At 31.0% G+C, this 14782-nt stretch overlaps 1 protein-coding gene, 1 long non-coding RNA gene and 1 pseudogene across 3 annotated transcripts; all 3 read right to left on the bottom strand.

Moving 5' to 3' along the window:
- Positions 1-3145: 3145 nt before the first annotated feature.
- On the bottom strand, positions 3146-4062 carry LOC104699270 (uncharacterized; annotated as a pseudogene). The gene is made up of 2 exons (XR_015559536.1): positions 3882-4062; positions 3146-3608 (listed from the first exon to the last, which is right to left on the bottom strand). The product of XR_015559536.1 is annotated as an uncharacterized LOC104699270 (transcript).
- Positions 4063-4909: 847 nt separating this feature from the next.
- Positions 4910-5746, bottom strand: LOC104699269 (putative 2-oxoglutarate-dependent dioxygenase SLC1). The gene is made up of 4 exons (XM_010414597.1): positions 5689-5746; positions 5476-5558; positions 5126-5373; positions 4910-4931 (listed from the first exon to the last, which is right to left on the bottom strand). Exons 1-4 carry the CDS (start codon positions 5744-5746, stop codon positions 4910-4912), a joined length of 411 nt encoding a protein of 136 aa, XP_010412899.1.
- Positions 5747-10005: 4259 nt separating this feature from the next.
- LOC104792448 (uncharacterized) lies at positions 10006-11363 on the bottom strand. The gene is made up of 2 exons (XR_015559387.1): positions 11251-11363; positions 10006-10424 (listed from the first exon to the last, which is right to left on the bottom strand). It is a non-coding gene; the product is annotated as an uncharacterized LOC104792448 (long non-coding RNA).
- Positions 11364-14782: the final 3419 nt, after the last annotated feature.

The raw sequence follows: 14782 nt of genomic DNA, 5'->3' as shown, positions 1-14782 counted from the left end.
CGATGCCGGGACTGAATGTAGACGATGAGTCCATCATGTTGGATATGACGACTCCTTCAGCTGGATTCTAGCTGGAGGCCGAGGGAACCGTAATGGTCGAGGCTAGTTTCTCATGGTTTGGTTTCTTTCTCCACAAGCAAAAGCTTCAACCTGTTTTCGCATGTTATTTCATTCTAGAATTGTATACTAATCTCTACCAAACTCTAAACTATCTCTCCTAGAAATGTATTTGGGATATTCTGACCCAACTGAAAACACTCATTAGGATCAGGGACAAAGACTCTACGTTTACCTCATTTCAGCATTGTGGGTGTGGCCTTATCCGTTGCAAACATTCTATAACCATCACTTTATCCATTTTTTTTTACCTACTTTATCCATTTTCTTACACCGGTCGAGTATACAGTAAATAATAGATAGAAACAGTCGCCTCTTGCAATTCAGGTAACGCCGTTTTTTCTTTTTTTCGTTATTAATACAATTCTCAAACTTAATGGAATACTCAACCACAAGAAACACGCCAACATGAAAACTTGGTTTTCATCAAACAAATATAAAATTTTCTTTTTTTGACATCGAACTTATCAATCCAAAATAATTAAATTCAATTTCAAAGTAGTATTATAATATCTGACTCTAAAGTTAAAAAAAAAAAAGAAGTAAAGACGTAAATAAGTAATAAGTGTATTATTATTCGAAGAGCCATACGTTCGGTTCAACTCAAAACTCAAAAGGTTTTACACCAAAAAAAACACAAAAGAGTTTCTGTTTAAAGACGACTTGACATATATATCATCATCACATGATCATCTATAGAGAACTAAGAGAAGGCTGTGGAGACGGCGCTACTCCTTGCCGCGGCCATAGAGAGGGCGGTGCTCCTTTTCACAGCGGTGGGCACTTGGTGAGGCATCAAATATCATATAACACTATTCCCATATACCTCCGAGGAGCTTCGATACAACAGAAATACTCTATTGTCCATGGCTTTCCTATATACCTCCTATAACACTATTCCCTTCGGATAATCAATATCTTCACCTGCAAATATCATACATGTCAAACAATATTTTTATATTGTGTTACCTCATAATTCATAAACATATTGATCATTCACATTTATGACCAACTCTCATAACTACATGTGCAAAAATAGACTACATATATCCCATTAAAACTTTTTTTTTCTAAGGAACACAAGCAGGTTTACTAGTCGCCATACATATCTATTGCTAATTTTTGTTTGTGAGGAAAATAAAATTATAATAATAAAACTTGAACAAATTCTTACATTGATGAAAATTGAAAGCCAAAGAGAGACATTTGCTATGGCTTGCGCGACAAGTAGATTTGGGTGCGTGCGTCTTTCGCAAAGCCATTAAGAGGTTTATATAATAATAATACATGAGAGAATCCATCACATAAATGATAATCTTATAATTTCTTATGTAATTTATATATAACATTTTTTTTTGTCAACAATTTATATATAACTATTTGGCCAGTTTATGACAAGGAAATTGTACCAACAACTGATCACAAACTAATTGTGGTGATGCATAAGCATAAGAGCGCACTTTCAGTTCACCCACCTAAGGCCATCTTTAACGGGAGAACACCCAATGTGTTCTAAGCCCAATTAAATTAGAAAAATATTGAATAATGGACTCAGAACACAATTTTTGATCTTAAAGTAGAACTGATTTAAGGATAGTTCTTGTGTATGTGGCGTTACGGGAGTGGTTGAGAGTTTTCTCAATCGAGATTATTTTCATTTCTCTGTTTCTCTCCCAAACGCGTCTAGGTTTTATTCGAGAAAGAGAGAAAACGGCGAAAGCTTCGATTTCTTCATCTTCGCCGATTAATTTGTATTCCGGCCATTCAAACACCAAAATCGAAAGCTCTTCCGTGTAGAAGTCGATCTTTGCATAGCTTTTCCGACAAATCCGTTTAAATTCTCATCTTTTGTCGATTCACCAAGTTTCGCGATCTGAAGGCGAAGTCGAAATCTTCTACATGAGCCTTTGTCTCCTCGTCTCCTTTGTCTGGCAAATCTCATCTCCGGCGATATAGATAAGGTAGTCCCGTCGTTTCCTCTGTCAGTCATTGTTTGTTCGATGTTTCATCGATTTAGGGTAAAACTGAAATCTGTGAATTAGGTTTGGGTTTGGTAACATGGTATAGGGTTTAGGGTCATCTGTCAATTAAAGGTTTTGATTAATCAATATAGGATTTTAGTGAGCTTGCAGGATGTATGACTGAATTCCGAGTGTTGTATGTTGTATTTGAAATCAACCTTAACACTGATTAACTTTAATCGATTTTGTTTTGTTTATGAGGCTTGTAGGTGAGCTTAACGAGGGCAAATTTAATCAGATAACCATCAACAAACCTGCATTTGCTCGAAACTAAAAGGTAAGTCACACTCACTATATGTAATGCAAGGTTGGTTTCCTGATTTTGGTGGTGTTGTGGTTTGTGTAGTAGTGTATTAGTGTTTATTCACAGATTTTATTTGATTGTAGTGACTTGTTAAGTGTTGTTTGATTGTGTAATGAGTTTCTCAGAATTTTTTTGTGATGGTCTCGGATGTTTGATTAGGTTTATTTCTTGTATAATATAATTGAGTTGTTGTGAATTTAGTGTCACTTGGTTTTGATTGTAGTAGCTTGTTAAGTGTTGTTCATGTTCTCGTATAAGTGGTATTTCACGGATAAGTTCCGATTGTAGTTTTCCTATTTATGTTTGAGTTGTCTTAAAACTTTTAAAACTGATTCTGATGAAAGCTTGTAAACTTTGAAAACTTTGAAAACTGTATAATATGAATATTTTAACAAAACTAGTTGAGTAGGTAATGAATAATATGAATGTGTTGGTTTACAAAACTTTTAAAATTTTTAACAATCAATGACCATTCTAATGTAAGATCATTAGTTTAAGATTATTATATTATTAAATCTTATGATCTTACACATGTTCTCCCAATAACTAACTTCTTAACAAAAGATCTAAACTAATGATTTTACATTATTTTCATAATATTTTTACTCTAAGAACACTCAAAAGTGTTCCCCGTTAAAAATGCCCTAAGTAAATCAGACAAAGCCAAATTAAACCAACATTAGTTTTGATTTCAATTAAAAGGTAGGGAGATTATTTTTTTATTTCAATTTGTCATCGCACATTTTAAAAACCAATATAAATAACTAATATGGAAAATTATTTTCGACTCTTAATGTTTAAACCAAATATTCTAAAGATCATACTTTCAACCAAAAGGATTTATTTATTTATTGAAAGACTTGATTAAAAAAGAGATGACATGGGTGGTGGAGACGGCACTTCCCCTTTTCGCAGGTGTGAAGACGGCGCTGCTCCTTTTCGCGGCGGTGGAGACGGCGCTGCTCCTTTTCGTGGCGGTGGAGGCTGAGGTACACCTTCTCGAAGAGGCGGGCACCTCTTGATGCATTCTTTTTTAAGGTATTCAGGAATGCAAATCCAAGGAGCTTCGACACAACACACTTACTCCAATGAATATGGTTTTCCAACAAATCGCGTAAAACATCTTTCTATTCCCTTTGGATGCTCATAATCATAATCTTCTTGACCTGCAAATATTAGGCACCAAACAACACTTTCATTATTAGCTCATATATAAATCAAACGTTAACCATGTAGTAATCACACACAAAAAAAATACTAACCATGTAACAAACTGAATTCGTATGGACTAATTCTAGTGTGTAATACGTAAATTTAAAAGGCTTTAACAAAAAGTAAATATATATACATTGAAAATAGCACACACATGCTAATAAAACCTTTCATATATATCGTTAGTTTTGATTTGTGGGAGGAAGAAAATTGAAACAAATTCTTACATTGGTGAAGACCAAAAAGAGAAACAATTATGAGGCCGATAACCAAACTCTTACAAGCCCTCATATCCTCCTCTCTTTCCAACTCTTTCAATTTTCTTAGGAGTTATGCAGAACTTAGATTTGTGTGTTTGCCCCGGACTCAAAGCCATTAAGAGTATACATGTAGGAGAGAATGCATCACATAAATGTTAGTATGATATTTTTATTGTTTCCAAAGAAAACAAAAAAAAAAGTTAATTTTATGGAAGACTCAATTATATGTATTAAATAATTCATATTTGTTTCCTTTACTTCGTCCGTTTAATATTTGTTTCCTTCTTTTGGCAATTGGTTCTACATTCTCACTAATTTCTGTTTTTCCTTTCCTTTTTTTTTTGGTCAACATATTTTTATTCTTTCCTTTTAGACAAGATTTTTCATTTTGAGATTTTGTGAACATAATTAATGATACATTATTGACTAAAATAAAATAAATAAAAAGTTACATGTGAATGTGAGGGTACAGTGCACTTGACGTTCTTCTTCTTTAATTTTGGCTAGTTTGGATCAGGGTTTCAATTATTATTTTCCTGTTTTTTTACAGATCGAATTATGTTTGGAGTTTTGAACATATATCCGAAAATCACTTTTACAAATTTAGATAGTAAAACTTACGACTCGCCGAGTCGAAATCTGGATACTTTGATATTTTGAATCCAAATACTAATTATTATTTTTCTATACAACAAAGAAAAAAAATTGCCCGCGATTTCAGTTAAAACAAAACAAAAAAAAATGAATGGAAAAAAAAATGAATCTCTGTTAAAATTTGTTAGAGAATTCCATTATCTCATTTGAGAGAAGAACCCAAAGCAATAATCCGAAAAAGAAAATAACGTAAAAAAAAAATGATAACGCCAATGTTTATCATCATGCTTATATAATTATTGTATACATTGTTGTAGTTGAAATTTGTAATAATTTTAAGGACAATACTTGTCTAATATAATAGGCAAAGATTTTTCAGATCACAATTCAACTCATTTTGGTTATATGTTGTATGTCCATCCCCTATTTGGAACATAAAACGATTCAAATTTTAAAGACTCATCTCTATATATAGATTCAAAAGCCGCCACTTACATACATATCTTTATTTAATAAAACAAATAACCGCCATAGCCTTTTAGATTATATTGCGTATGCACTATTTAAAATATCTATATTTTAGGAAACGAAAAAAATGTGAATGTGAGAAATCTGACCTGAAGTCGGAGGGAGAAGAAGGCCAATAAGGAAGATAGTCAGGGAGAGGATGTGCGTAGAGTTTCAAGAAGTCTCTCCAACAAAAGACATTGTCTTTGATCTGGTTGAAACTCGTGCCGTACCGTACTGGAGCCGACATGTCTGCCGACATGTGTTTTGATCTCTCCTCGTAGGGAAGTTCAAAGAATATCTTACACACTTCTATCATGTTCCTGCTCACATCTCCCTCCATCCCATGATTCACCACCTACATGCCCATTAAGATAGCTTAACTTGTTTAGCAAGCAAGCTAAATATCACTTTGTGTAATCTAGCGCTTACTTTAACAATTTGGGATTTGGGGACCAACCTGGAAGAAGCCGTAGGTTTCGCAGGCCTCAGCTATGGTTTGTAGAACGTGAGGCCGGTTAGGTCCAAGGAGCTCAGCGAGATCTATGAGGGGAAGCGTTTTGTTTTGGTTTGATGAGCTTGTCGGATTTAGTGAAGATGGGTCGGTCAGGTTCAGGCCATATATATTTGGTTGGCACTTTGGTCACACTATTGTCACAAAGATGTTTCACACCTTTTTGGTATTTCTTGTTCTCTTCTTCCACCACCGGAGCTATCGTCGACGGCGACATTTTCATTCGTTGTCCTGCAAATGATACATGGCCACGTAGATGCATCAATAATCAATTAGCAAATATAGAGAGAGAACTTATCAATGCATGAATGCATGGATGTTATGCATGAAACAAAATTTCTGTACTAGACCTGGAAAGAAACAGGCAAAAGATTCAAAGAGTGAGACTGATGTTACCTCTGTTTGTAACAAAAAAAAAGTTAATGGTAGCAAATAATCAAAACAGCAGAAATCAAATTTAAGAATCAACGAAAAGAACACAAGCAAACAGAGAAGCAGCAAAACCGAATCGAGACTCATACAGAAACAGGGCAAAACCAAGAATACAGATACAGCCACTATTTCACTTTCACAGATGTTTATTCATCAATGTACCAATTAATCAGGAAAGCAAGCATAGTGAGTACCTAGGAGCCAAAAACAAACCAGAAAGGAAGATATAAAATTTTAAGAGCTTACGGGAGATTCGCAGATGGCGGAGTCGGAAGTAGAGATATCTCCGACGCAGTGCCGGCTCAAGGTTTTTAGGGGGCCCTGTGGCAATTTTTTTCTTTTTTGAATGAAAGACCCATTTTTTTTTTTGAATGAAAGACTATTTTTTTTTAAACCTCTCTTATATATTAAAAAAATATGGTTTTAATAATATATAAACATTTGATAAGATTAGAAAAATTTATTTTTATTCTACGTTGGAGTTGGGTGAGATAATTATAGAAAGTAAAGTCTTTTTGGTTATTGACTCGTAAAAATAAATCGTTAAAACATATTTTAATGAATTATTTTTGTGTTACAAATTTTGTCTTTGCCTCTTTTATCTTTACATTATTTTTTTGTGCCCATTTATCTTGCATTATTTTTTTTTGTACCCCTTTATCTTGCATTATATTTTTTTTGTGCCCCTTAATCTTACATTATTTGTTTCCTTAATCTATGAACCCGGGGCGGTCGTACCCCTTGTCCCCCTATCTAAGTCGGCACTGCTCCGACGGCAGACGTAGACAGTGTCCTGTCACCGCGACGAGAGAGGATCACGACCAGGTCATGAAACGACGTCGGTTACTATTAACTTTTTGGTAAATTGCAAAAGTTTACAAAGAATTTTCTATTTCTTAAAACTTAGTATATTTTTTTTGGACAATTTTTGGGTTCACTTTTTAGGACCCCTATTGGACAATTCATCAACCTTTCTTATTCACCCCCTCTTAGTTAAGTAAACAAATTATTGATTAAGGAAATGAATTATGTATATTAATTAATTTTATAATTATTAATTCTAAACATTATATTATAGTTTTAAATTATAACATCTAAACTCAAATCACTCTTTTTATAAACCCAAAATAAAATACAATTTTCTAATTGTAAAATCTAAACCTAACCACTATTTTATAAACCCAAACCGACATATAATTTTATTTAATTGTAAAATCTAAACCCTAACCACTCTTTTGTAAACTCAAACCGACATATAATTTTGTTTAATTGTAAAATCTAAACCCTAAACTCTAACCACTCTTTTGTAAACCCAAATCGACATATAATTTCATTTAATTGTAAAATCTAAACCCTAAACTCTAACCACTCTTTTGTAAACTCAAACCGACACATAATTGTGTTTAATTGTAAAAACTAAACCCTAACCACTTTTTATAAACCCAAAACGACATATGATTTCGTTTAATTGTAAAATATAAACTCTAATCATTATTTTATAAACCTAAACCAATATAATTTCCTTAATAAAAAATCTACATAATTGGTTTCCTTAACTTGTTTTGTCTTTTTATTTTAGTTTTGATTTCTTTTATAAACTAGATAAGGCCCGCGTAATAACGCGGATAAAATTTTTTAAAAATTATTGAGAATAATTAAGTAATAATAGACATGTTTTTAGATTTTATCTTGTAACATTTTAATATTGAAGATGAACTTCTCATATTTCATTTTAAAACTCTCTCTGAGTTCTATTATATAAGAGTTTGAAGGTTTTTTGCATTATTTTATAATATTTTCTCAAATTTCTATGTATAATTTTTATTAATATAACAATTTATGACTATTTGAACTATGCAATATATTTTTCGGGAAAACGATCTATTTTCCCACAAAAAGTATCACATCAAGCTAGATAGAGCTCAATCTTTGATCAACAGAAGAAAATCATTATGTTCTTTTTTTTCTTTTAATTTGTTTTAATTAATTTAATTCGGTTTAAATTAGGTTATATTTGTTTTATTATTTTATTTAGTTGGTTCAGTAAATAGTGAACCGAGCAAAACCGATGTTTGTGGGTAATTAGGTGAAAAATATGTTTCAAAGGAGATATAGATCTTGAACTATGGAGTCTGAGAGATATAAATTGAGAAATATAAATTGAGAAATATTTTCTCTAAGATATATAGCATGTGATAATAGATTGAGCTATATCTGGCTTGATATGATATTCTCTTGGAGAAGTATATCGTTTTCCGTATATTTTCTTATTGGTTGAAGTTTTATAAATGACATAATATTTATTGTTTATTAATGTTTGTGTTTTTATCTAAAAACTCTTATAGGACAAGGAGTACCATTTAAATATCTATAACATAGTAATAAAGCATATTTTAAGTTTAATTATACATTTAATTTTAATGCATAGAACTAAATATTTTTTATCAAACACAGTTAATAAATCATATCAAGTCTATATCTTAGTAAGAATTGAAAATACAAATAAAAATTAGCAAAATATATTTTGCAATTAAACTGAATCAACATATTTAAGATATATTTGTTATGTTGGTATCTCATAAGTACTAATTTTAACTCATTTCATAATCAATTTTAAATAAGTGAAAGTTATAAAATAAAAACATGTATAAAGATATATAGACATTACCATCAAATTAGTGAAGATTCATTCCTATAAATTATAATATATTTCGTATTATCTTATGTTTTAACATATGCATTACAAAAATACATGTGTTCAAATTATAAAATCAAACATAAAAAAATATGATTAATATTCTTGAATCAATTTTTTAAAAATGATACATATTAATATTTGAAATTTTTTAAATCTTCGATAAATTTCATCGTTAGACATTCAATTAGTAATCACATTTAACTATCTATTTCATCGTAAAACCATAATTCATTTTTTCATGTATTAGTTAAAATTATAATAAAAAAAACTAATATGAGCATCATATGAGATAATATGTATATTGGTTAGTATTTTAAATTTAACAATGAACAATCAGTAAAAAAATCAGTTAACATCCACAAAAAATTTGGAAATTTAAAAATATCCTATATATTATTCTACTATATGTGGTAATTTCATAAGTAATACTTTTGTCAGTTTTCATCAATTAACCAAAAATTCATTCCTACAAACTCAGTTTTTCTATTTTTCTTTCAGGTTTCTCATATTACTACATGCATTAAAATCTTTAAAATAAAACATGTAAAACTATACTAATACACATCATGTATTGATTTTTTTAAGTTCATTACTCTTTCAAGGTTTTGTGTGCTTACTTATAATAAAAATTTATATTACAACGATAAATATAATTTATATTCAACTAAAATTATGTTAAATAACTTATGTTATTCTTTTTAACTTTGTTATTCATTATTTATTGATTAATATACATGTTTAATTAATTTCTTTTTGGTTAACACATGTCAAATTTTATTGAGAGCACACGTATAATATATAATTAGAAAGTATATTGCTTTTGTTAGTTATCCTTTTTTATTTAGAAAAAATAATTTTTTTATATAATATAAACATGGAAAATTATGTAAATAAAATTAGACACATGTCATGATCTAATCAATATATTTGACACGTGTCACTATCTTGTTAATGAGTAATTTTGACATTTTTAAAAATGTAAACATATAAAATTTTGTAAATAGAATTAGACACGTGTCGACATCTAATCAATATAATTGACATGTGTCACGATCTTGTTAATAAGTAATTTTGTCATTAAGGTTTATATAATAAGATATAACATGACATAGCAGTTTGTTATATTTTGATTTGATTGATTTATAATGAGGGGGTGAATGAGAGTGGTTCACTCCTAAGAGTGAATGAGAGTGGTTCACCCCCAAGGGTGAATTCAAGAATTTTTCATTTTTTTTTCCTTTCTTTCGTTCACTCATCATAATTTTTGTTTTAATTATATCTTTTTCTTTAAAGCTGAAACATTCTCCAGGTTAAGGCCTTAATTAAATATATAAAAAACCTGAAAATCTTCTCAAATATTTTTATTCAAATGTCAGACTAAAATTCCGCATGATACACGAAACTTTATCTAATGATTTTTTTTTATAAAATAACATTATCAGTCAATAAACATTTTACATATCAGGCAATGTTGCATCGATCGAAGGAGAAGGTGTTTCATCTTTTGTAAGCGGCGGGCACTTAATGCAATCTTCAGGAAAGATGAAAGGAGTGCATATGGAAGGTTTTTTGATACAACACAAATACTCGAGTTGCCATGGTTCTCCCATAAATTTATGGAAACATCTTTCTATTCCTTTTGGATGATCGGGATTCGGCTCTTGACGATCGGGATCCGGTTCGTGGCGATCGGGATCCGGCTCGTGGAGATCCGGCTCATGGCGATCGGGATCCGGCTCGTGGCGATCGGGATCCGGCTCGTGACCTACAAATATTATCTCAAAATAATTATGTTCCAACAGTAATGATGATATATTTAAGTATGATTTTTTTTTGATGGGAAAGGAGGAGACAATGCCTCCCCTAATTTATTAAAAGAAAAATTAAACAACAACACTACGAACAATAACAGACAATGCCTCCTCTAATTTATTAAAAGAAAAAATTAAACAACAACACTATCGAACGATAGCAGAACCGTGGTTATCCTCTGACAGTATTGAACTAAGACAACTGGGAACAACATCGAAAGCATGAAAACCTAACTCAAGCGAGAAAGCATAATTTACCAAACCGTCAGCTAGACGGTTTGCCTTTCTATACGTGTGTAAAATACGGACGCACTAGTCTTAGATATAAAGCCGTGGCACAACCATACCAGGAAAGACAAAGGGTGAGCCTCGCTAACCCATGTCTCGAGAAAACCGACAACTGCCTTCGAATCAAGTGTAATATTTAGTATAAATTTTGAGTATGTATCAAGTGTAATATTACAGCTCATCTTTGATTAGATCTCAACTAATAACTTTCTTCTATAAAGTGTATGCGAAAATAACAACAAATGTATATTGACTATCAAAATGGATGTGAAAAAAAATATATATGCATGTATGACTGATCTATGATATTTCAGGGAGAACACTGATCTTATTGGATGTGTTTTGAACTTTGGATATGAATCCATCGAATCATATGACAAATGTTAATATGAATTTAGATGGGTGAGATAAGACGAATATACTTGAGTTGAGTCGCATCAACTATAAGTTTTGGTTTGTAGGGAAAACAAAAAAAACTGAACAAATTCTTACATTGGTGACGAGCAAAGAGAGAGACAATTAAGAGAACGATAAGCAAACTCTTACAACCAATCATCCTTCTCTCTTTCCAACTCTTTCAATTTTCTTATGACGTATGCAACAATTAGACATTGAGAGAATATATAGGAGTGAATCCATCACATAAATGTTAAATTAATTTCCAAAGAAAATATTAATTTGTTGACTACAATCTCATGCAATTTAATTCTTTGGTAGTATATACATTTTTCTTTATTTTGTCATAGAATTTATTTCCCCTTATTTCCTGGTCAACATATTTTGTTTGTTTTAGACAAGTTTCCAAATTTTCATTACTATCTTTTGGGATATTGTTAACCTAATTAAGCCATACGTTATTGACTAATATAAATTTTCTGCTAATGGTCACATCCATCTCTACTTGTGTTTGTACTACCCGTTTCAAAAAAACCTTGTCTATTGCGTCACAAAAGTCTGAAGTAAAAAAGTCACAATAGCTTCTTGTTGTTATTATAGCGTTCGCTTAAATTACAATTTCGGCCTAAAAAGTGTAACATGTTAAACAAATAGATTTCACGTTTGAGTATCAAAGAACTATATTGTCCCCTCATAGTTCATCGTGAATACACATATTTTAAACTCAGTACAATAACCAAAACTTGTGAATTTTCTACCATAGAACCAAAAAAAAATAAGACTATATTCATTATCAAGTTCTTGACACAATCTTAAAAATACAAAGAATTCCCTTTGCATATGGACCATCCAAACGATTGTTGACATATTTTACAAAGCTAGAATGAAATGATACTTATGTTGTGAAGTCTACTACATTAATGTGTACAACCAAGAAACACAGAGAATGATAAACCTAAAAAGCACAATTGGATATGTTTATCAGAGACCAGATTGTGTCTCCATCTAGTTTCCAAAGAAACCAATCTCAATAACTCAAACCCTTTCCTGGGAGTGGAGAACTGGCCACATCCAACAGCTTAAGTCCTAAAATAGTCTATAATTTCACAAAATCATGCTTTTTCAAGTCACTCTTCTGCTCATAGTTCTGGACCATTCTACATTTACAAACACGCAATAGTTAGTTAATCTAAAATCTTTGGAACCCGTGGTCCTCTTCTGCCATATAGACTATTCTTTATTGCTTATATCCACCAAAGAACAGAGCTAACCAATTCTGAACCTTTGCACCCCATTGTAGATACCCTCTACTTCCATTTTTTTAAACTACTTTCTCTTATCTCCTTCTCTTGTGCTTACTCAATCATTAAGCTACAGCCTACAGATTCCCACAAGCGTAATCATCGAGAATCAATAAGCCAGAAGCAAACACTATTGCGTAATCATCAGGTTCACCACATTCATCAATTGAACGAGAAGCAATTAAATCAAGTAATCTTAAAGGGACAAAAGGCAAATATCTTCTGACAGAAGAAGCTGAATCATCAGTCAGATTGCTTAGAATAAAAAGAGATGCCGAAGAACCGAATCCCTAATTCCTAAGCTCTTACTATGGTTGTCGCGACGAGAGAGAAGAGAACATTAAACAGATCCTGAACCTAAACAATGTCGCTTCAGATTTTTGACATTTTTTTTAGGGAGATTTTTTTTAGGTAAAACGACGTCGCTTCTACATTGGTTTGAACCAAACGACGTCGCTTACGTCGCTTCTACATTGGTTTCAACCAAACGACGTCGCTTAAGTCTTCAGGTTGATTTGGTTCGGTTTATATTCAAGAAAAGGTTTGGTTTGATTTATAAACAATTTGTTGTTTGCTTTCAACTAAACCATTTTGTTTTGGCCTTTTGGGCATAATAATTTTTCTTTTCAGTCAATCTCTAAATTACACTCCAACTTCCACACCACAACTCTCTCATGTCGACTCTTTCCATAAATCTTTTTTATTTTTTTTCTTGTTTCCCACAGTCTTCCATGATTCTCTTAAGCAATTCGTTTTTGGATGATGATCATAAAAAGTATTACTATCTATACACAATTTAAAATTGATCCTTAGCTTATATAACTTACAACATTAATCATGGGAGAATCATTCACAATACATGATATCATTCAAACCAAAAAAATCAATTTTTTGGAAGAAACCTTAACTATTTATAAACTTTCATACACAAATTTTAATTGTCTACGTATTATCTGTTAATAATTTAGGTTTGTTCTATGTATTTTTTTTTTTTTTGTAGATGTGAAGATATTATTTGTTACATTTTAGGTTACCTTTTGTTCATTTTGGGAAATTAAGTTTTTGTTAGTATGTCTGTTTAAAGATGGTATAAGAAAATGTTTTTGTTTGGATTATATATCAAAAAAAATTATTTAAGTTTATATGTGTTTGTTTTCTATTTATTCTACTCTTGCACCAAACATTATTGTAAAATTAGTGGAAATTATACATTAGTAGGCTTGTAATACAAACCACAAGATGCCAAGGTTATGTTTGTGTTGATTTAATAAATGGAAATTTGAAGAGAGACAATTGTTGTGTTAGCCCATCTCTTACGCATAAATGGTAATGCATGTCACTAGATAATTTCAAGTGAAGTTGAAAAGGTAAAAAATCAAAATAAAAATTAGTTGTGATAAAAATGAGTTTGAGATAGGGTCTTTGTCAAATATTTAAAATGGGATTTTAATTTATTAACGTCATCATCTTTCTGAAGTTAATTGATCAACATCATCATCATCATCTTCCCCAAGTTTTTTAAAAAGAAAGAAAAAGCTTTGTCCTCTTAACAATTTTCTCCTCATTTCATCTTCCCCAAGTTAATAAAAGCTTATGAACTCTTCAAAAAAATTTCTACATTTCATCTTCTTGATATACTATGTCTAGCATGTTTTTCCTCATTTTCTTTATATCCATCATCTCTCCAATTCAATTGGATTCACCTAAATGTGACAAGTTCTCAAAGTTTCCCATCAAAGGATACACTATGGTGTTCAAGGTATCTCTTCAAGGTTGTGGAAGGTTCACAAAGATCCAAGATGTCATTGATGCAAGCATTGGCTCAAGTGTAACCAAGACCCTCATACTCATTGATCTTGGCATCTATAGGTTAGTCTTTCACTCTAATCTTCTTCTTTTTGCTTATAATATTTAGATTTGGTGTCTAATCATATTTATATTTTTGTTAGGGAGAGAGTTTTTTTTTGCATATTTTAAGTATGTTTTAAGCATATGTTAAGCATTTTTTGTACAATTTTCTTAGATATTTAACACTTACATCATATATGATAGAGAAATTCCTTTAAATACCACTAAAATATTTTTTTTCCAAAAATACCACATTTTAGTTTTTTTTCCAAAAATACCAAATTTTTTTTTTTCCAAAATTAGCACAAACACAAAAAATTGATTTTTAAGAATGTAGAATTTTTTTTTTTAGGTTTGGGTTGACACATTTAGTTTTAGGGTATAGTTTTTAGGTGTAGGATTTAGTATTTAGAATTTAGGAATTAGTTTTTAGTATTAGAACTTTAGTTCAATTATGTGGTATTTTTGGAAAAAAATTA

Source organism: Camelina sativa, chromosome 6 (genome assembly GCF_030686135.1).
Source record: "Camelina sativa cultivar CO46 ecotype springtype chromosome 6, ASM3068613v1".
Lineage (NCBI taxonomy): Eukaryota > Viridiplantae > Streptophyta > Magnoliopsida > Brassicales > Brassicaceae > Camelina > Camelina sativa.
The sequence above is the reverse complement of the archived record's forward strand: the minus strand, read 5'-3'. Positions and strand labels throughout refer to the sequence as shown.